This window comes from Punctularia strigosozonata (assembly GCF_000264995.1).
Source record: "Punctularia strigosozonata HHB-11173 SS5 unplaced genomic scaffold PUNSTscaffold_4, whole genome shotgun sequence".
Lineage (NCBI taxonomy): Eukaryota > Fungi > Basidiomycota > Agaricomycetes > Corticiales > Punctulariaceae > Punctularia > Punctularia strigosozonata.
Window position 1 is genome coordinate 795,592 of NW_006767436.1, and position 20,524 is coordinate 816,115.

Below are 20,524 nucleotides of genomic sequence, written 5' to 3' on the forward strand. Positions count from 1 at the left end.
CACCTCTTACCGATCACCCAGCTATGCTTGAAGACTTCTACAACCCGTATCTAATGCCACACTCCTTCTGGTCGACGGTCGAATATCTTAACGAACGTCGAGTGGGCTCGAGTGTGGATCCCTATAAACTAAAGCTCCGCAAAGTATGACTTCACTTCGTCGCATTTCACTATCTATTTATTGTATTGTGTTAGGGAGATGGCATCAAGTTTAACAACGCCACGCCTTTCACCCCGAGCTATGTGCAGCTCGGGACCTCAAGCACCGACCAGTACGCGAATCGAGTGCAAGGCCGGCACATGTTCCTCGCGAATCCGGTGAAAGCCAGCGCCGCCAAGCAGGAGAGGGAGAAGCGACGAAATGAACGACGGAAGGCGAACGAGCTGAAGCAACGCGGCGTTATGGGCAAGAGGGAGGCGCGCGAGAAGGGCATCTGGAAGCTCGACCCGGCGCAAGCCAAGTCAGTCCCGCCTTTCGTCTCGCACATCTCCAGCTCAATGATCAGAGATATGCACTGTTTCTGCCGCTACATCATATGTGGATGGCTTACATGTCGGAGCTCTTGAGCCTGAATGCCCCCCCTGAAGATCCTTCCACACCTCACACTGCCGCCGCAATGCCTAGTTCCGCAGGCATGCACGCCAAACTCGTGAAGGCTGACTTTCATGGCTCTATCATGACAGGTAGGATCATTCTTTATTGCTGGACCCGAGTGCTGACCCGATTTGCAGTTCGCCAGAGCAGAAATTCGGCGCTGATAGGGCTATCAGGCATCGTGGTTCACGAAACCGAGAATACATTCAAAATCGTTACACCCAAGGACCAAGTGAAAGGTACTGTTCGCACCAGCATCGCAGCGCGTTGGGAGGCTGATGCAGGTGCCAACCCTGCAGTGCTACCCAAGCAGCACTCAATCTTCGCATTCGCCGTTCCGCTGTATTCAACGCTTGGACCGTCACCAAGCGATCCCTTTGCGGCACTCGCGAATCTAGGCCAGACAGTACAAACCACAACTGTGTCGGACGGACCGCATATCGAGTTCGAATTGCACGGCAATCAGTTCTGCTATCGTGCTTCTGAACGCGCTGGCCGTAAATTCAAACACAAGGAGACCATCGAACTCTGACTGCTACATCATGGTCTGACAGCTTACATGTGCAGACGTCCCAATCTTGATGATGCATGCGTTGCGGTGTGCAGCCCACAATCGCCGTTTGTACTCGGTCTGACTGCAGCTGCTTACAGCTAAAGTCCTGCCGATGTATATGAGAAACACATTCAACACGATGTATCATATATTTGTGGAAATATTGTCAACGTCTTCCAGACTTGATCCGCATGTCATAACCTTCACTCGGTTGGGTGCATTGGCCAGCTTACACATCTAAATCATTGTGTGCGTAGACAATTACAGATGAAGTTCCGATAGCTATGTGATGTAATAATGTATCAAAACTGTGCTGTCCGTCTCAAATCAAGAAGAGAGCGCCACTTTCTTCATCGGCGGCGTTCCGCGTCCGTCTAGTACAGAGTCCCGGGATTCTACCTTGCGCTTAGTTCCTGCCAGTCGTGAGTCAGGAGACCGCGATAGCCTCGCCACTTCAGACTTCTTGCCTGGTGATGCGCGCGATGACGAAGTCTCTGGAGTTCCAGAACGACTTCGTCCACTACCTGATGTTTCCGTCCGTAACCTCGCGGCGAGCGTGCTGGACGATGCGGCTTCCGCATGACAAGTCGCATGGAAGATCTACCGGTGAAGAATGGTCACCTCATGCTTTGATATATGAGAATTGGTTGAGACTTACCCTATCGTCCTTCTTGACGGCGTTTCGCCACACCCACTCCTCGTCATCCTCAAGAAACTCGGACTTCAGGTTCTCCTTACATATCGGACACGAGAACGTCTTGGCCTCATCACCCGGAGGCACGACCACAAATTGAGCTCGCAGTTCAGAGTCGAGCTTAGCGGCTTCCGCAGCAGCTGACTCCCTCGCAGTCAGCCGCTTGGAACCATCCATTGGTCGCTTGCCTTTCCAATTTTCTGCATCACGTATCCAGTCCTAGTGTAGCATGTATGTCAGTTGACGAACGAACGAGTAAAGGATGTGCACGCACCTCTATGCTAATGAACCAGCTGCGACTATGACCGCGCCCAACGTTCTGACTGGCTTTCCGGTTCTGCCGGAAATGTATGTCTAAATGGTCTTCCAACGCCTTTTTCCCCAATGTGTCGTCTGCAAACCTCACTCCGCACTGCTTACATTGCGAGGGGAGACTTTCATACAAGATTTCGACGATGGGAGCCCTTTGCCTAAATCCTGCGTCAGTAGAGTCACAAGTCAGCATAGTAAAATCGGAGACCCACTTCGTAATCTCGGCGCTAGTCAATTTGATCTTGTGTTTGAGGATCTGCTTCCTATAACGACGGGAGGCTTCTCGTTCGGGGTCGGCGATGTCCAACTTGGTCTCTTCAGCCTTCGCAATCGCACCAGCGCCGACAGGCGTCCCAGTGCTGGGTGGCACTACACCGGCTTTGACGAGGGCACTAAACAGACCTTCTAAATTGGGTGCAGATGAGGTATTACCAGTGGAAGGGGCTGGAAGTGGAGCTACAGGCGGATTACTGAGTACCGATGAATACTCGTGCGATCGCTGGTACATCTGTTGCGGGGGTGCGGAAGCATAGGGAGGCTGCTGCGACTGATAGGGGTAGGGTGCAGTCGAAGACGACGCTACCGGAGGAGGGTACGCATTCGGAACAGGAGGTGGTGGCACATGCGAAGGAACGGACGTGCGTGCAAGCGTGCGGAGTTGCGTAAGGATTTGTTGCAGTTCACCCTGGGAAACACCAACATTCACAAGTGACTGCAACTAAAGAACAATCAGTAACAGATACCGGGTGGCAAACGCGCTGCACACCTGCCGCAACACATTCACTTGGTTTTGAGCATTAGTGTCGTACGGGTTTGCCTGCAGGATCCGCTCCTTCTGGCCTAGCGTGAAGTCCAGTTCGCTAAGAACCTGCTGTCTTGAAATAGGCGCCGCTTGAGGTTGGCCGAACTGGTGTGGAGATCTATGTTAGCGATTACCGTGTAAAATAGGACGCAAGCAACATACATTCGAGTCGTTGCCCCAAATCCCGCGTTCGATGGCAACTTGAGGTCCTATGCCAAATAGTTCCTTGCCATGAGGCCCTCCCGTTCTCCATGTCAGGAGCATCTCCTCCATCTTGCTGCGCGTTGGCTGATCCACCTGATGATAAGTTTCGAGGAAGAGTCCAATGACGAAGGGCGTAAAAAACCGCGCATAGGGATCGTAAACATTCTTGGATATAGCGTCGAGGAGGTAAAAGGCGGGTAACTTCATCCATGGCGGTACCTTGAGAAACAATACCAAAAAAGGAAGTGATTAGTCATCGATCCGCGGAATGCTGAGAGAAAACACAGGACGGGGCACGTGGGCAGGGTCCACCCGACATTGGGGTGGTTGGGAGCCAGCCGTTATTTTACTCAGGTGCTCGAGCTAGACGAAGACTATATACATGACAAGCCATGCACGCAATCCGCCGACCGACACAGGTGCATACGGTACAGAACGTGGTGCGGATGTATGGGAATGTGGATCAGATCTGACTCACCCTTCGTATGTGCGCCTCGAGGCATTGCGCAACGATTTCTGCCCAACGAGAGTATTCTTGCGCGATCATCGACAACGACTGGATGATGGGCCTAGAGTTGATGGTGAGTTCTGCTAGTCGGGAGGTATAGTCCCTCCTGAAGCTGTTGGGATCGTAAAAGACGGGATGCGATGGTCCTGGTTGCGGTACGCCGTAGGCCCCTTGAGGAGCGGGTACAGTGCGTCCGCGCTGTGCGTAGCTCGTAGGATAACCCATCTGACCATAGGAATGGGGCGGCGGGGGGTAGACAGACATTGCGTCTTAAATGCAGTCGTGGAAGGTCGTTGACGACGATCTGAACTCAAGCGCCTCGAATACGGTGAAAAGGTCGGTCAACGATACGAGCGTTCGCTTATATCACACAACGGCGAAAGCGTCGGCGGCTTGACGTTGAACGATGAACGATGATGGTCGGTGGGTAAGAGACGTGGATCAACGAAAACCGTCACCCGCGGGAAGGTGGCTAGTCATCCAGTTTTCCCACGCGCCTCCATTATTGTGCGCTCTGTGCAGCCGGTACATGACGGGGCCGCTACATATGCCCATATTTGCATGAGTTACTTACGGAGAGCCATATAAGTATCGTATGCATTGATTTCCAAAAATGACTATGTCGTTCCGGGAAAGCGATATGAACAACGTTCAAATGAGCGCGGCATTGGCAGTGTCTATCTGCACAAGAGCCTACCATATAGATAATTATAGTAAAGATCGTAGTGGTAAGGTATCATAGGGCGATGACATATGTATCGAGATGTTGTTTGTATTACGACAATAGCTATGCATGTTTCAGAGATGAGTGACGGGGAAATCTAGGCCTGGGATGACACGGGATGTCATTGCGATTGTGCAGGGTAACCACAATTGACCGCGAATGCGCACAACTATGCATATATGCAGACGCCACGAACATGGAGACCTCACGACAGGGCATGTTTCCGCCCTGGAGGCTGGAGGTGCAGCAAGGCTGGATACGCAGCGGGCATGCTGTATTATTAAAGTGCATGGACCCCACAGAGAACGATGACCACAAGCCCATGCCCAGTATAATGCCGTGGTCGGCGTAATTTGATGTCAAAGAAGCACACTGCTCAGTAAATCGCATAGGAATCTGTATCGAGGCCGTAGAGCATGAGTACGATACGCTGGAGTGAACTGTCAGTACGCCTCCCCACGTGACCTTACAGTCCAACATCCCGCATCCCCAGCAAGGCCACCACATCGACACCTCGGGTAAGTGAAATCTCTGAATTGCTGGCGTAGATCTGGCGCAGACGGTGGATTACTCTCTGGCGACCTACTATGGGGAAAATCTGCGCGGATGATCGCGGGAAATGGATGGATTGCACTCGCGAACTTTGGATGACACGGGCAAAACTCTGACTGATATACCTCCCTTAGCGCCATGAAGGACGTTCTCAAGACAGAAGAGTACGAGATCCCCGAGGGAGTCACCGTCGAGATCAAGTCTCGTCTCATTACCGTTACTGGTCCCCGGGGCACCTTAACCAAGAACGTCCGACATGTGAACATGGACATCCAGGTCCAAAAGGGCACGCCAACGAAGGTCACATTTGCTGTCTGGCAGGGTGGCCGTAAGCACGTTGCCCAGCTCAGGACAATGCGCAGCTTAGTGGAGAACATGGTGCTTGGCGTCACCAAGGCATGTAGACCTTCCGCTAATGGAGATACCGTTTTAACCTTGTTCATCACAGGGATTCCGCTACAAGATGCGTGCCGTGTACGCTCATTTCCCCATCAACTGCATCATCCAGGAGGATGGCAAGGCGTTGGAGATCCGTAACTTCTTGGGCGAGAAGGTGTGTATAGCGTGGTTACGGGTGGACTGAACCGCCTATAGGCTCACTGGAATGATGTGTCACAGACTGTACGGAATGTCGCCATGCTGGAGGGAGTTGAGGTTGCGGAATCGAAGGCCCAGAAAGATGAGCTGATTCTCATCGGCAACGATATCCAGAACGTCTCCCAATCTGGTATGGTTCCCATCACTCTCGCTGTGTGGCATTTCTGACCTTGTCTCGCTAGCTGCCTCGATTCAAGGCATTTGCCGTGTACGGAACAAGGATATCCGAAAGTTCCTTGACGGTATATACGTTTCGGACCGGGGTACTCTCGACGAGTAGGGGTCTGGCGACCTGCATATCATCTGGCCTCTTTTTCTGTCGCATCCAAAACACCATGTAGCATGTATGCGATTATATGCTATGCCACTCTTCACGAGGATAAGCACCGCCACACCTTTGCGTGAAGCAGCATCTCCCGTGCTGTCCACCCACGATTACTGGTTCTTGTTGAGACTATTCAACCCAGCATTTATTCAGCCCAGTATCAATATGCCGTACAGTGTTCGGAACGCACATTATCTGCGGATTTCCCCTCACAGCGTTATGCCATTCTACGTACGATACTTCGGATCGTTATTGCCTCCCAGTGGCTGACAACTCTGGCCCATTTTGATGGAAGCTCTATCTAGATGAACGACATGTCGAGTGGATGTCTGATCGGGTCCTGCAGCGAGTACTCGCAGACCTACAACCATTGTGCGTCAGTTGCTTCCCCACCGCGTCGGGCTGAGTTTCGTCGAACAGACTAATACCTAAACTGAGGGCGGAGGCGGATGTAACACCCGGAAACGCTAATTCAAATGGGAAAAAGGGCACTGTAGATGTTCATAGAGGCGGTAATGACGATTTTTTAGATATGCCAGTTTGTCGGCTGACGCGTGCTTTAGACGATTATCAATTCGCGTTCTTCTTCAGGCAAACCGAGCCGCATTCCGTTCTGATCAAGGTACATGACACCTTCGTACTCACGATGGCATGAATCGACCGTTGGTACAGACCAGAGACTTCATAGTCGCGCCTACTCAACCTGCGCCGCCCGTCCCGAGCGGTACAGCATCAGAACGCGCTCCCAAGTCAGGAAAAGACACCTGGAAGGGCGCCACGGGTAATACTACGACTAAGAAACGAAAGAAAGGTTCACGAACACGCCGGGACGTCGGTTCAGACGAGAGCGATACTGCCGGTTCAAGCTCAGGAGAGGACGCCGCGTTTCAATCTCCTCCTAAGGCCATTCAAACAACTAGGCGATCTACCCGGAGAAAACGCGCAGCACCTACTTACGATGAACCCGAGGAAGGTACCACTCAGGACCCAGAATTTCGAATGCAGGGCACGCTTGATGAGTTTGTTAATTTGCGTTGAAAGCTGATGCTAAATGCTCATGTTGGACTAACATATTCCAGGAACCCCGACGTGGACCGTAGTCCGTCGCAGCCGCGCTCACCCCAGGTGAAGGAGGAAGACCCTGATTCACCCTTGCCGGGTGATCCCGGACGAAGAGATACGTCTCGGACGCCTATTGAACTCCACGTCGACGAGGACGAGGCAAAGCCTAAGCCTCTGCTCAGGCTGAAGTACCAAGGATTCAATATCGTCGGACGGTGCCTATCCGTGGTGGTGGAGCCTTGGCCGCCCATCCGCGCGACATCGGTTGCACCCGTGTTCACGCGCTCTGCTCACGCAAGGCCACAGAACATCATCGCGCCTCCATCATCGCGGAGAGACGAGGCAGCGAGCATGCGTGCTCAGACTCCGCTTTTCTTACCGGACGACGATCCCCGTGCTACACCGGCACCCTCAAGCTTCCCCGTGTCTCCGCCGCACCCACTCCCACCTCTTCCTTCCTTCGATGACGCGGAGGAACAACATCTGGACTTCGAGGAGGATGGTTTAATCCAGTTCAGCCAGGCACTCAAATCCGGAGGTGGCTTACGCGCCGGAGAGGCTTACGATGACGATGAGATGGACGGCGCGGTATTCTTTGCGGACGCAGACGAGGCTCGCGAGTTGTACTGATCAAAATTGGAACAATGTCGCTTACAGTACAAGAATATCAGGCATAATGTTTTCGAGACTATAATCTTCCTATCTCTCGCAGAATTTCCGTTTTACGGGCCTCGTGCACTTCATGGAAGCCCACGTTCATCATCTCGAACTGTCCATGACCGCCGGACAAAGCACGAAGTCGAGTAGAGTAATCGAGCATGCGGCTCAGGGGGGCTAGAGCGTGTATAGTGCGGCTTTGCGAGACACGGTGACCAGACCCTCCGGAGACCGCCATTGCTGAGGGAGATATCCAATCGGGAGGGATGTATACTCCATCGGAGCTATATGGCCCACTGTCTTCATCTGCCCCGGTCTCCCTGTTGGGGGATGCAGACCCTAGTTCTAGAACTTCTCCGCTATTTTCGTTGAGGTCCTTGACGATCCTGCCGATAGCATCCTCCGCGACTGTTATCTTGATTTTGACGTATGGCTCCATGACGGGTCCGGTCCCAGCTGCCTTGATACGGTTGCGCAAGATGTGAGCGGCCGCACCGGCGAGGATCGTTGGGCCAACATGTTGCGGGTACGTGAATGCTCCAACCTGTACGTGAACTCTGGTCATGGCGAGGTATGTGTTCGGAGAAGTCGACAGAGAGCTGGATAGTCCTCTGGCTATGTTTGCCATCGGAGTGGTTGAGTCTGAAAATGCATCCGGCCCCGGTACACGGTCGCCTGAGGCGTCAACCACAGTATTACCGCCCCAAATGTCATCGCCTGGTTCATGTTCCGCGAGCGGACGCAAGCGGAGCTCTACAGTGGTAAAGACAGGTTTTCCAGCCGCCTCCGTGTTCCAACGATCGGTACTGTCCGGCTCCAACCTAGCGTTGATGTTGAGGCCCTCTCTATAGCTGACACGGCGGGGGCCAAATTCAAATCGCACCCCCCACTCATCTTGCAAGCGACGCTCGACAATCTCCAGGTGCAATGCCCCCAAACCATGCACGAGTAGCTGACCTTCGTGTGTCTCCACACGCACCGAGGGGTCGGTACGGGACAGAGCCTCGAGCGCATCCTGAACAGGTTCCAGGTCTGTTCTCGAATGTGCGATCACCGAGGTCGACATCACTGCCGGAGGAGGCACTATGGCCTGCATCGTGGAAGGACCCGACCCACTATTGCCGCGAGTCGAAATGAGAGTATCGCCCGTCCGCGTGTACTTCAAGCCTAGGATAACCCCGACAGAGCCGAAGGGCAGGGAATCAACTTCTTGATGATCTGATGCATAGAGCAACATGAGCTTCGAAACCTTCTCTTTCTGATTACGAGAGGTATTCAACAGCACACTTTGACCCTTCAGCGTCCCTGAAGGATGCATGAGATTGAATATCTAAGATGAATATGCTTGCTCACCAGAATAGACTCGTATGAAGGTCATCCACCCTTTTCGCTTGTCCCAAACAACCTTCCATGCAAGGGCCCGTACTGGTGCGTTGTTGGTCTGCTTATCATGAGCTATAGAGAGAGGGCTAGCAAACAGTTCGCCGGCGTAGTCAAGGACAAGCTCCGTGCCGATATGCTTCATCGCGGATCCACAAAGAACGGGTAGTATCTCGTTGTTGAGAGTTGCTCGTCGCAGATAGGGCATGATTTTCGACGACGGCACAGAAAGATACGCGGATGGTTCCGCCGGAAGCTCAAGGAGATGTTCCATGAGCTCCTCCGAGAACATGGAAAGATTTTCCAGGAGTGCGGTCCGCGCGGCTACCAGTTCAGATAGCATCGGATGCGAGGATGGCAGGATGCCTGAGTTGAAAAATCCCTCGACGTTTTGGGGAAGAGGGACCCGAGAAGAATTGCCTGCTTCGTCCCAATTCCACATCTCCCATTTGACAAGGTCGACAAGGCCTTGGATGCCGGGTTCGGCATGCGAATAGTCTTCGGTCTTGTTACTTGCCACAGGCAGGACGAGAGGCATAGGTTTGGGGTGGAGCCTATGGGATAGCACGGACAGTAACGACTGTCGGAAAGATGCCCCGGTCCGGTCAAGCTTGTTGAGAAAGACCATACGAGACGGCACCCCGTACCTATCGAGAACTTTCAGAGGCGCCACGTTAGGCAGGACAGACACGACTCACGGTAGTACTCACCTGTCCAGCTGCCTCCATACGCCCCGGGTTTGCGCTTCTACGCCTTCGACAGAATCAATCAAGACCACCGCACCGTCCACGACCCTACTAGCACTCTCGACTTCCATGCCAAAGTCAGCGTGCCCAGGAGTATCAATGAGATTCATAGTCCATTGTTTCCATCGAACAGGTATGCTGGCAGCTTGAATGGTGATGCCGCGCTCGCGCTCGGCGGGTAAGAAATCCGTGGTGGTGCTTCCAGCGTCTACGGAGCCGGCTGTGGAGAGGAAAGAGGACTTTAATAGAATAGACTCGGTTAGAGTGGTCTTTCCGGAATCTAAAGATCATCTCAATCGAGAGCATTATTTAGGCCAAGATGGAAACACACCAATGTGGGCAACCAACGCCATGTTACGAATTTTGGAAGGGTCATGACCTGCAGCCCAAGACATGCCCCTTGAAGGCACACATCTCTGCACTCGCGTTTGCTGCCTGCATAATGCACCAGTGACTAAGGTCCGCAAGGAGTTCATCCACCGAATGTCCTGGTCAATGGTCAAGACAGTGCGCACGCGCGTCACGGTACTTATATCGCGTTGAGGTCACTTGCTTCGTTCTTTTGTTCGGCGAGACATGGTTTCTTACAATTTAGACTCTTACCACCCCCATGGCCTCAGATGCAGATGCCTCAAACGGCTTCGATGAACGGCTGAAGCAGCGGTCTGCTCGGAAACCGGATGCTCTCGACCTCACGGCTACCGGGGCTGTCTATGCACCCACAGGCACTATACCGAACACTCTACTCGCGGTTGTCTCTATTGCTTTCGCTCTCGGAGGCGTGTTCTCCATAGGAGCCATCATGTTCCTGTCGGGGGGTTTTGACGACTTTTGGTGGTCAACGTATCAACTGGGTTTCTTCGTTGCCGCGTGGTCTGCGTTCCACTGGGGCGAATTCGCGGTGACTGCGGGATGGAATGCGGATAAATGCAGCGTCGATTGTGAGTTGCACGTCATGCCGATGATATACCAGTCACGCGGTTCATGGTCATACGTTAGCGTTCCTGCTGAACAATGGCATGACATACCATGCCGCGAACGGGACGGCCTTACTTGAGTACTTGATTACACTCTACTTCAAGCCTGAATCCAAGAGATATCATTATGTCTCGGCGCTCGGTGAGGACAATCCATGTCTACCATACCGTAGGCCTAACGGCTCGTAGGGATCATAATGACCATATGCGGCCAGATACTGCGATCCACTGCCATGATACATGCCGCGCGCAACTTCTCGCATACCGTGGCATCCCGCAAGGCCAAGGATCACGTCCTTGTCACGGACGGAATATACGCGTGAGCTAACTCTCATACCCGTCGCTATGTCCGTCGCGTTGTCCCTCAATGTCCATGCAGGTACTTCCGACATCCATCATATGCTGGTTTCTTCTATTGGGCACTAGGAACGCAATTGGTCTTACAGAACCCTGTGACATTCGTAATGTTCAGCTACTTGTTATGGCGCTTTTTCTACTACCGCACCCGATGTGAGTTCCATCTCACTTTGAGCTACTACTGTTATTCAAGAGTATCTATGCTAGACGAAGAAGGGGCTCTGGTCAGATTCTTTGGTGCTGCATACGAGGAATATAGGAAGAAAGTCGGCACGAAGATCCCCTTCGTCCCATAGCATCTCTGGATGGCGGTGTGGTATTATAGGTGATTAGGTACTCCTGATAGGAAATCGAGGCACACTCTGGTCTGGAACCGTTGGGCAGATCTCAACGTGCACTTGAATCAAAGCCCGACCGAATTGCGCTGTTGGATGTGAAACGCCGACAGGAATAGTTGTACAACGTGTCTCGGGGCCTGCCCGTTTGACAGTTTTCATAGCATTGAAGTTGTTGTCGGTACACGATGCGAACGCCATTCCTTTTCTCCGCGATGTCCTGGGCGTTGGCAATCCGTCAGTTGCATGGTTTTCATTTGAGTCCGAGTCTGATCATGACGCGCGCGTGGGTAAAGCCCAGTAAACGAAACGTGCCGTCATTTGCGGGGTACCGGTTGACTTCCTTGGGTACCGGGATTCCTGGTTTCGAACTCTCGATCCTCACCTCGACCTCATTGCGGGGCGCTCATCTGCTGGGACTCTTGGGATCGGACTGCGGTCAGTGTGACCGGTCTTATGGGACGGACAACGTGTAGCGTGACATCTCTCATTGTACTGCTGTTACGGACGATCGGCGTCAGGCTCCTTAACCAGCCGCTCGTATCGCGTCGAACTCCCAAATCCTAGGGCGGTAGTCAATGTTGTAACAGAGTAATAGATCATGTGAACTCAGGGGTAAACAATCATGTGATATTTCCTTTTATATCCTGAGCTTGGGGGAGTACGACGCGATAGAGCGGCTGGCGGATCTCGTATTTCAAATTCTCGGCTTCGCTCGGCATACCCGCTCAAGAACGAGCATGAGGTTGGAAGAAAGTATGGTGGCTGTGCCACAAATCAAGCCCGTTGTGGGTGCTACTACTGGGGTCCTAACACGTCCACCAAAGCGGCGTATACTTGTGTCTCTAGCAGCACGTGTCAAGGTCCTCCTTGGGGATGTTGCTGATCCGGAAGGAGAGCTCGTTCAGTGCGGAGAGGACCACGCTCGCGTCGAGCGAGGGCCCTGCGGAAGCGCTGGCTGCGGCCGAGGCGCACATTCTCAATGGGGGTGTTGGACGGGGAAGAACTCGCTGAGGCAGCGACGGAGTGCGGGCAATGTACCTATATAGGCTTGCGTGGAAATGACGAGTGAACCACAATGACGAAGTGGTTATTGCGTAGTGTTTGAGCTCCTGTTTTTGCAGGAAGGCACAGGTTCGATCCCTGGCGGTTGCCTCCTGTTGTACATTTGTCCAGTGCTATACCTATAAACAAGGTCATATACAATTACGCTCCAAACAGCATCGATGCTGTGTTAGCTCAGCGGTTAGGCGTCTTTTCCTATTGGTTTTGGTGGCAGTCCGCCTCGCGCGTTCGAGTCCGCCCATTGCATCTCTTTTTAACAACTGTTTCCTCCTGCTTCCCTCCTCACTTTTGCTCAGGCCGCTTGCTCTCGTACTTAGGGTGCTTACTCTGCTAAGGGAGTGATTTTTACTGTAATATGCATTGGACCGGCCTGAACTGTCGAAACTTCTTGCAATTAGGCTACAGCGGGCCTCGGGGTCCTTGTGGCGGTGCTTTGTATTATGCCGGATTACGCTTTCGGAATAGGCGTGTTTCTTGAGCGGGTATGCCGAGCGAAGCCGAGAATTTGAAATACGAGATCCGCCAGCCGCTCTATCGCGTCGTACTCCCCCAAGCTCAGGATATAAAAGGAAATATCACATGATTGTTTACCCCTGAGTTCACATGATCTATTACTCTGTTACAACATTGACTACCGCCCTAGGATTTGGGAGTTCGACGCGATACGAGCGGCTGGTTAAGGAGCCTGGATCGGCGTTCGAGAAATCTCTATCTTTGCCTCTGCCCCCGAAGTGGTGTTAGGGTGAAGCATTGTACCCTCTTGGTTACCCCAGACTTTCCGGGAATGCCTGTCTGTCTGGCCATCTCTCTGGCCCGGTGAGCAGCACCGCAGATGTGCACTAGACGCGCGCAGGGCCCAAGAGCGTATCCGGTATCCGATTTGTGCCTCCATTCAGTCGCCAGCGAATTTATGTAAATATCCTACCTCAGACTGCGCTGCAACGACATGCGTCATCTGCGTGTCCGGACGTGTCGACGGAGGGGTTATCTTAAATACGCTGGAGCTCCGGTTTTGCTCTGGCTTGCTTCCTTCAGCTCTCTCTCGCCTGCGTTTACTCCGTCATGCCTTTTGATTTCTCCTTCGCTCCCGATACGCGCCGTGACCAGCACGTCCTGATCATTGGGTTAGACGCTCTCTTCCGAGAATCTAAACAGCGCTGACAATGTTACGGCATTCGTAGCGCTGGTCTTGTGGTGAGCTTGTTTGGTGTGTCCGTTATCGAGTCCATGTTCGTGCTGACCAAATCTCCGCCTCCTCCTGAAGGGCCTCACCATAGCACAGGGCCTCAAGCATCGTGGGATCCGCGCTACAGTGTTCGAACGAGATACAGACGGCGGCCGTTCACAAGGATGGGGCCTGACCATCCACTGGGGCCTGAAAGCGTTGGAGCACTTGTTACCCTCGGAACTCTTCGATCAGTTAGATACGGTGAGCGTTCAACGATCAATGGAGCTCAAGAACCGGGCTGGTCTGAATAGAGTTCTTCAGTGTCAGGTCGATCGTGAGTTCACGGGTTGATTGACTATATACTCTCACGCAAACTCCGAGCAGCTTCTCTTCGAGCCAATGAGGGTGGATATCTGTTTCTAGGTCTGTTACTGCTCTTTTAGTGAGATTAAGGGGGGTAACACAACTCTCCTGCAGATGGACGCGATGGGAGTCCTATCATTTCCATGCCGTCAGGCAAGCGCAGGATCCGCGCCAACAGGCAGCGGCTACGGGAACTGCTTCTTACTGGTATCGATGTGAAGGCGAGCCAAAAACAGTTCGAATCCCGCGTTCCGGCTTACGTTCTGTATAGCATGGCAAGCGCTTCAACAATTTCGAGGTTACATCGGACGGCGTACGAGCCTATTTCGTGGATGGAACGTGCGCAGAAGGTACACTCCTCGTCGGCGCAGACGGCAACAACAGCGTGGTTCGCAAGCAATTACTGGGAGAAGAAGCGGCCGCATTGAAACCGATTCCTGTTGTGGCTTGCGGAGGTCGGTGCCTCGCGGATGCACTCCGGACGACCGCAATCTAAAATTGCAGTAGTTGTTCAAAGGTACACGAAGGAGCAAGTAGCTCCCCTGCGTGCTCTGGATCCTTTGCGGTTCCAAGCAGTGAATCCCGACACGGGGACGTACATCTGGGTCCGTCTGATATCAACTTCGGTCTCGTCAATGAACCACTACTTACGAAAACATGCAGCATAGCAAGTTACCACCGCAGTTCCGTGGTCAGGAGCTAACATAACTGTTGCAGGCATTCAGGATGTGTCCCCCGACAGAAGCAGATTTGACATACTCACAATAGTCTCGCATCGCGTGACCGATCTGAGCCTAGAACTGCCTCGAGACGCGACGAATGTTGCCAAGATCAACGATATGAAGAAACGTGCAGGTATCAAAGTAACCCCCCTTCTATAGCACCGAACATGCACTAACGCGCGTTATGCCAGATGGTTTCGCCGAGCCTTTTTATTCGCTCCTGAATGATATCGACCCTGCATTGAATGCAAGTGTACTATCGCCGATACCTTGGGCTAGTCTAACTTTACGCATCCGCAGTGTACAAGGTTGAACCTTGCGGACTGGGTACCTGTGCCGTGGACTAACATGGGCGCAATAACCCTTGCTGGAGATGCCGCAGGTGCAATGTCAATGTGTAAGTTAGTATATTCCAGACATGCACAACATATATTAACTACGTTGATGCGTTGTTAGATCGAGGGTGAGTACGATTTGAATATAGCACTACTTCCCCATATCACGTCATGATACTCTCAGGGAGGGAGTCAATCACGGAATGCTCGGTGAGTACTGTCATGTCTGGTGCACACCGGCGTTTGATCCCCTCTTACTGATATTTCTTCTCACAGACGCCGTCTGTTTGGTCATGCACCTTACCCGAGTGTCTAGGTGTGAAACCGTGCTAGGTGACGCGGTTAGTATCTCGTCGTGAATGATCTGGTGTGCCATCGACTGATGATTTTCAGCTGATTGAATACGAGGACGAGATGCGTTCTCGACGACAGGTTGCAGTCCCATTGAGCCGACAAGCTGCGCTTGATGCTCACAGTATTCCTCACGGTACACTCACATCTCCCGAGTTCCATCTGAGAGCGACGCTGACAGTTGATTCCTTTAGCTGACTCGCCGTTATGCAGCCGTCGAGCTGCACCAGCAATTTGCTCACGAGTCTTTTCCTGAGTACTTTCCGCCATTGGTACTCCATCGCTGCGCGAAGTGGTTTTCGGTCGTCGCTTCCTTCGTTCCCGCTTTCCTTGTGCTGTTCGTATCTTGTAATCTTTCTTGCCCGTCCGTTAATCGCGTTGCCTTGTACTTATTACTTGTACCTATCGCAATGCATCACTCTCCATCCATCCGCATCATCGAAGCGGTACACCGTGAGAGTCAAGCTGCGTATCGTCATGTCGCTTTTGACTCCCTCTGCTAAGGGCCAGTTCGGTAGCAGGTGCAATCAGCGCTGAATGCCATTCAGCGCTGAAAGGATGATAATCGCAATGTGACCCCCAGTGACCATCGCCGTCAGTCACGCACTGTGCTGCGCCATGTTGCGCCGTTTGGCTGTCAGTTTCTGACTGCATTCTGACTGCATTAGATCTACATGCTCCAAAATCCCATAGTATATACTTGGAGAAATGTAGGCTCTGTCTCTGTATTTTATCAATATTTTTCTGAGCACTGAAGCACTGGTATCTTCTTGCGGAATATCTTTTTCTGGTAACAACACCGAGATTATCCCAACACGGGAGTTTGAACTCCGGAAAAAAATACAGTATCATATCTAGTGGCTGAAGTAGACTACTCAACCAATTCTTTTTGGAGTGTTAGCAGAATGTCATCCGCAAAACGGTATGAATACCATCGTTGTGCAACACCGGCTGGTGGTGTGTGACTCCCACGCATGTAACGTGTGCACGTGGCACTGCGGGATTATCAGCTTTTCAGCGCTGTTTGGACCTGCTACCGAACAGGCCCTAAGCTAACAATTTGCGATACATAAGTCTACAACATAATCAAATACTCTTTCTTTCAGAATGCTAGCGAGGCGCCACCAGTACTTCCGCAGTTACCTGTTACCACATCGAATACCACATGAAGGCAGATTCAGACCGGGTCGATCCCTGCGCCGATCGTTGGCACTATGCTTTTCACCAACTTCAACAGCAGTCGAACGAAGGCACGGGTCTCGCGCCTCATCTAGTCAGAGAAATACTGGATCAATTGAGACGGTTAGTGCTAGGGTCTAGCCAGTGGTCGAAGTGGCCCCTGACGGACTAGTCAGGGATGCAGCGCAGGTTCATTCAGGTTACGAGGTCCCCTCGAACTTGACTCTACTGTTGCCGGACGATGCGGATGATCCCATCATGGCTGCATTGGCTGGTATGTGCGGTAACGGAAATCATGTCGTCGGGCATCTGATCCTGAATGGTACGAGTCCATTCTCCAAGACATCAACCACATGCAACCAGCCACTAAAGCGTCTTGCACTAGGTATGATACGCACCGTGTTAGGAAGTTTCACGGAACCTGAGGCATTATCCGACGTGGAACCGCCCAATCCCATAGGCATTGACGACCTTGCCCAGGCGTTGCGTGTCCTTCGGATTATTCAGGCGGAGCAAACGCGTCCTAGTATGAGATATAAGTGAGTCATTCGTCTACCATTGAACTTCCCATGTGATGGTATTGATCATTCTTACTATCATATGCACTCGTAGTCCACTTCAATCGGAGATCGACCAGATTCTTGCGTTTGCGAAGACGATCCCGGAACGTGCACCATACCGTTCATTGGCGAATCCAGATGTGAACCCCGAACCTGCCCTACCGCGCCTCACCTCGCGTACGCGCGATCACCCTCGTTGTTACATCTGCAAAAGCGTCATGAAATCGCACCGTCGTTCAATAAATCCGTGGCTTTGCATCCACTGCGCTGAATTCAATGCCCATCAATCGCAGCCGGTCAATCCCGCTCGGTTCCACGGGAAAGTCGCCTTGGTGACGGGCGGGCGCATCAACTTGGGGTTCGCTACCGTGCTGCGACTGCTTCGGGGTGGAGCAAGCCTCGTTTTTGCTACGACGCGGTTTCACGTGGATGCTCAGAACCGTTACGCCTCTTGTGCGGATCACGAGGATTGGCGCGATAGACTCGTCATACTCGAAGCTGACTTTACGGATGCAGGAGACGTCACTTGCATGATTGAGAAGATCAAGGGTCTGTTACATGGCCGAACACTAGATATCCTGATCAACAACGCAGCTCAAACGGTGCCGATACCACGAGTGGAACGCGAGAGGTTAATGATGCTGGGACCAGCCAAAGGTCGATCCGAACTGCAGTTCATAGAAGAAGATAGAGCCGTCAAGCCGTATACCTCGCTGGAGACCTCGTCTGTCATTCGGGAGGAGACAAGTATTGTTTCCGTACGTGGCCAGCCTGTCAAGAACAGTTGGACGGCGCATTACGATGAGATCCCCTACGTGGAAATGTTCAACGTGCTCACGGTCAACTCGGTTGTGCCTTTCGTCTTGATCCGTGAACTGGCGAATCTGATGGCACGCTCCGATCGCGAGGTTCGGAGAAGTGACCCAGCATTCATCGTCAACGTTTCCTCCAGAGAGGGTATTTTCCTCCGCAAAGATAACATAGGCCGAGCTCCACACCACGTGCACACAAATATGGCCAAGGCGGCGATGAATATGATCACAGAAACACTCGCGGACGAATTTCGCGATCATAAGGGCATATACATGAACAGCGTTGATCCCGGCTATCTCAGCATCCAACACGCAGTCCCGGATGATGAGCGCGTGCAGAGAACAGCGGCTGTGCCGCTAACATGGGAGGATGGAGCTGCGAGGGTGCTATATCCGGTGGAATGCGGAATCGAGGGCAAGTTGATGTCTGGCCGTTTCCTCAAGGATTATCAAGAGCGGCCATGGCATCCGGAATACGATATGGCACCAGACTTAGGTGGCATGCCTTGACGAGGGCCGACCGGCACATAGGCATAACCAGCAGCATTGAACATATTGGCATATACTTGGGTACATTTTCATCTTACAGTAATTATTGCAAGTTCCTACTCGTGTCTTATGTTCTCATCTGCTCCCCTTTCGATAACAATGGTAAAAACCTAGAGCTCGTCCACCTTCACGCCTGGGCCAGAGATGACTGCCTTGATAACGCCTTTTCCGTCCTCGCTCTTGCCCGCCTTGGTGACCTGGAACGCGGTCACGGCTTCCTCGAATGAGAAGCGGTGTGTGATGAGGGACTTAAGGTCGATCTTTCCGGCCGCTACGAGCGCGATCGCAAGTTGATAGTCGCCCGGCTATGGTATCACAGTTTGAGAGAACCATTCCTTCGCGTTAGAAAGAGGCGGACGTACGCCGTAGCGGAAGGACCCGAGGAACTTAACCTCCTTGGTGAGCAGGAGAGTAATGGGAATCACGACATCAGGCATGCCCATACCAACCTAAAGGTGATGTCATCAGGAAATCAGACATGACAACATCAACCAACGAGTTCAACCCCCATACCTGCACATATGTCCCTCCTGCCTTGGCAATCAAGATACCAGTCTGGATAGATGCCTCGGCACCACTGGCATCCACAACCAGGTCGATACCGTCAGGACCAAGATCCTGAATACCGAGCTTCTCCTTCATTGCGGCGGCATTGCGTCGGGAGTACTCGATCCGGCTCTCTCCCGGGTTCAGGGGAATCGGGAGGTATATATCGGTTGCGGCATATGACTGTAAGGCATTATAGTCACACGGAGTCAAACGACGAGTGACGTGGAGAGAAACGGACCTTGGCGAATTCAAGTCTGTGGGGAACAATGTCTACGGCAATCACTCTCCGCGCACCGAGTGCACGAGCAACGGCCATGCAAACCAGCCCTACCGGGCCGCATCCGAACACTACGCAAGTCTGATTGGCCCGTAGCTGGCCAATAGCGGCTACGGAATGCACGCCCACGGACAAGGGCTCAATCATGGCACCGTCCTCGAGAGTCATGTTATCGGGGAGCTGGACAGCGAAGATCTCAGTCACGAGAGCATGCCGCCAGATACATGTCATCATACCTTATAGGCAAGATCGCCGGGGATGGCATAGTAGCGAGCCAAAGTACCGTCGTAAGGAGGTGTGGCTGCAAAGACCATATCCGGGCAGAGCTGCGGAAGACAGGTCAACAACGTGGTAGATATGTCAAAAGGTTCTATTACTTCGTATCTGCCTGCCTTGCAGGCGTCACAAGAGCGGCAAGTTGCCCCAGGCTCCAAAGCGACTCGATCGCCAACCTTCAAGCCTTTAACCTTCGCGCCAACTACCGCGGAGTTAGTTCGAAGGTCACGAGTGATTCCGAACTATTCACCTTTCGTGACGATACCAGCGGACTCATGACCCAAAACCTGAGTCATAATATTCAGCTGGGACCCTGCGCGGAGTATGCTTGGACATACCATGGGCGCGTTCACCACGAAGTCACCGATGCGGCCGTGCGTGAGGTAATGCACATCAGAGCCACATATCCCTAAGTCGGAGGTGTAGGTAGCTCGTTTTTGGTGACCAATACTACTGACCTGTCTTCTTGATAGCAACGAGCACTTCGTGAGGCGCGACTGGAGCAATGTGCCAAGGTCAGCATTTGGATAACCTTGGATAACTCAACCGATGTTGATCGCACTTTCAGGGATAGGCCTGTCTTCGTAGACGGTCTGCTCAATCGCCTTGAGTACGAAAGATGGGTTGTCCGACATCGCTGGCGAGTGTGGTATGGGCAAAAGCGAGATATAGCTCATCCATCGATGCTGCAGACATGTATAGGAGTCCCCGGCTGAACATTGGGGAGAGCGGGCCGGTATGTATACAGCCTCACCATGCGCTTTTTCCAGCGTTCAATGGCACACCTGATCCCCTTACGGCATTGATCGGACACTGATAATCCGGCCATCCGGTGCCGACTTCCGATTTCTTCATCCCGTCCTCTCATCCGCCATCCGCCATTACGCTGAACATCCGCACCTCTTTGTATATAAACCGCAGAAAATATGGATGCTGAGC

General features: G+C 52.6%; 8 protein-coding genes across 8 annotated transcripts; 5 read left to right on the forward strand and 3 right to left on the reverse strand.

The window, feature by feature from the left end:
- Nucleotides 1-19: 19 nt before the first annotated feature.
- On the forward strand, nt 20-1,126 carry PUNSTDRAFT_99922 (RNase P/MRP p29 subunit; the record flags this gene model as incomplete). Its single annotated transcript, XM_007381871.1, has 5 exons — nt 20-143; nt 195-460; nt 508-683; nt 732-833; nt 894-1,126. The coding sequence occupies exons 1-5, from the start codon at nt 24-26 to the stop codon at nt 1,124-1,126; spliced, it is 897 nt and encodes a 298-aa protein (XP_007381933.1). The 5' UTR covers nt 20-23.
- Nucleotides 1,127-1,371: 245 nt separating this feature from the next.
- On the reverse strand, nt 1,372-3,960 carry PUNSTDRAFT_84460 (uncharacterized protein). The gene is made up of 7 exons (XM_007381872.1): nt 3,638-3,960; nt 3,118-3,378; nt 2,920-3,060; nt 2,366-2,871; nt 2,116-2,311; nt 1,806-2,060; nt 1,372-1,747 (listed from the first exon to the last, which is right to left on the reverse strand). Exons 1-7 carry the CDS (start codon nt 3,929-3,931, stop codon nt 1,475-1,477), a joined length of 1,926 nt encoding a protein of 641 aa, XP_007381934.1. The 5' UTR covers nt 3,932-3,960; the 3' UTR covers nt 1,372-1,474.
- Nucleotides 3,961-5,081: 1,121 nt separating this feature from the next.
- PUNSTDRAFT_112280 (60S ribosomal protein L9) lies at nt 5,082-5,820 on the forward strand (the record flags this gene model as incomplete). The annotated part of the gene is made up of 4 exons (XM_007381873.1): nt 5,082-5,339; nt 5,392-5,496; nt 5,562-5,670; nt 5,723-5,820. The coding sequence occupies 4 exons, from the start codon at nt 5,082-5,084 to the stop codon at nt 5,818-5,820; spliced, it is 570 nt and encodes a 189-aa protein (XP_007381935.1).
- A 210-nt stretch (nt 5,821-6,030) lies between these two features.
- PUNSTDRAFT_65319 (uncharacterized protein) lies at nt 6,031-7,557 on the forward strand (the record flags this gene model as incomplete). Its single annotated transcript, XM_007381874.1, has 6 exons — nt 6,031-6,096; nt 6,161-6,237; nt 6,286-6,377; nt 6,429-6,487; nt 6,538-6,884; nt 6,966-7,557. 6 exons carry the CDS (start codon nt 6,031-6,033, stop codon nt 7,555-7,557), a joined length of 1,233 nt encoding a protein of 410 aa, XP_007381936.1.
- Nucleotides 7,558-7,615: 58 nt separating this feature from the next.
- Nucleotides 7,616-10,120, reverse strand: PUNSTDRAFT_125286 (P-loop containing nucleoside triphosphate hydrolase protein; the record flags this gene model as incomplete). The annotated part of the gene is made up of 4 exons (XM_007381875.1): nt 10,042-10,120; nt 9,675-9,990; nt 8,938-9,611; nt 7,616-8,889 (listed from the first exon to the last, which is right to left on the reverse strand). The coding sequence occupies exons 1-4, from the start codon at nt 10,103-10,105 to the stop codon at nt 7,616-7,618; spliced, it is 2,328 nt and encodes a 775-aa protein (XP_007381937.1). The 5' UTR covers nt 10,106-10,120.
- Nucleotides 10,121-10,320: 200 nt separating this feature from the next.
- PUNSTDRAFT_99937 (ICMT-domain-containing protein) lies at nt 10,321-11,493 on the forward strand (the record flags this gene model as incomplete). Its single annotated transcript, XM_007381876.1, has 5 exons — nt 10,321-10,651; nt 10,710-10,829; nt 10,877-11,006; nt 11,067-11,197; nt 11,252-11,493. 5 exons carry the CDS (start codon nt 10,321-10,323, stop codon nt 11,338-11,340), a joined length of 801 nt encoding a protein of 266 aa, XP_007381938.1. The 3' UTR covers nt 11,341-11,493.
- Nucleotides 11,494-13,180: 1,687 nt separating this feature from the next.
- PUNSTDRAFT_119408 (FAD/NAD(P)-binding domain-containing protein) lies at nt 13,181-15,806 on the forward strand. Its single transcript, XM_007381877.1, has 17 exons — nt 13,181-13,315; nt 13,375-13,568; nt 13,626-13,638; nt 13,709-13,873; nt 13,934-13,946; nt 13,997-14,035; nt 14,090-14,196; nt 14,247-14,430; nt 14,483-14,584; nt 14,693-14,830; nt 14,889-14,944; nt 14,998-15,094; nt 15,154-15,160; nt 15,217-15,242; nt 15,309-15,373; nt 15,426-15,519; nt 15,578-15,806. Exons 2-17 carry the CDS (start codon nt 13,507-13,509, stop codon nt 15,637-15,639), a joined length of 1,230 nt encoding a protein of 409 aa, XP_007381939.1. The 5' UTR covers nt 13,181-13,315; nt 13,375-13,506; the 3' UTR covers nt 15,640-15,806.
- A 997-nt stretch (nt 15,807-16,803) lies between these two features.
- PUNSTDRAFT_99938 (xylitol dehydrogenase) lies at nt 16,804-20,242 on the reverse strand. The gene is made up of 12 exons (XM_007381878.1): nt 20,148-20,242; nt 20,044-20,082; nt 19,924-19,994; nt 19,836-19,872; nt 19,687-19,787; nt 19,546-19,635; nt 19,271-19,489; nt 18,997-19,212; nt 18,846-18,932; nt 17,175-18,788; nt 16,948-17,101; nt 16,804-16,884 (listed from the first exon to the last, which is right to left on the reverse strand). The coding sequence occupies exons 1-10, from the start codon at nt 20,218-20,220 to the stop codon at nt 18,594-18,596; spliced, it is 1,128 nt and encodes a 375-aa protein (XP_007381940.1). The 5' UTR covers nt 20,221-20,242; the 3' UTR covers nt 16,804-16,884; nt 16,948-17,101; nt 17,175-18,593.
- Between the last annotated feature and the right edge of the window lie 282 nt (nt 20,243-20,524).

Bases quoted from the DNA above. Each gene is read 5' to 3' on its own strand.
- PUNSTDRAFT_99938 (XM_007381878.1), bottom strand. From the start codon at position 20,220: ATGTCGGACAACCCATCTTTCGTACTCAAGGCGATTGAGCAGACCGTC. The intron at 19,873-19,923 runs GTATGTCCAAGC...ATTATGACTCAG, and splicing joins TCGTGGTGAACGCGCCCATG to GTTTTGGGTCATGAGTCCGC. The intron at 19,788-19,835 runs GTGAATAGTTCG...ACTCCGCGGTAG, and splicing joins CGCTGGTATCGTCACGAAAG to TTGGCGCGAAGGTTAAAGGC.
- PUNSTDRAFT_119408 (XM_007381877.1), top strand. From the start codon at position 13,507: ATGCCTTTTGATTTCTCCTTCGCTCCCGATACGCGCCGTGACCAGCAC. The intron at 14,431-14,482 runs GTCGGTGCCTCG...AAATTGCAGTAG, and splicing joins TCCTGTTGTGGCTTGCGGAG to TTGTTCAAAGGTACACGAAG. The intron at 15,243-15,308 runs GTGAGTACTGTC...TTCTTCTCACAG, and splicing joins AGTCAATCACGGAATGCTCG to ACGCCGTCTGTTTGGTCATG.
- PUNSTDRAFT_84460 (XM_007381872.1), bottom strand. From the start codon at position 3,931: ATGTCTGTCTACCCCCCGCCGCCCCATTCCTATGGTCAGATGGGTTAT. The intron at 3,061-3,117 runs GTATGTTGCTTG...TCTCCACACCAG, and splicing joins TTTGGGGCAACGACTCGAAT to TTCGGCCAACCTCAAGCGGC. The intron at 2,312-2,365 runs GTGGGTCTCCGA...CGCAGGATTTAG, and splicing joins ACTAGCGCCGAGATTACGAA to GCAAAGGGCTCCCATCGTCG.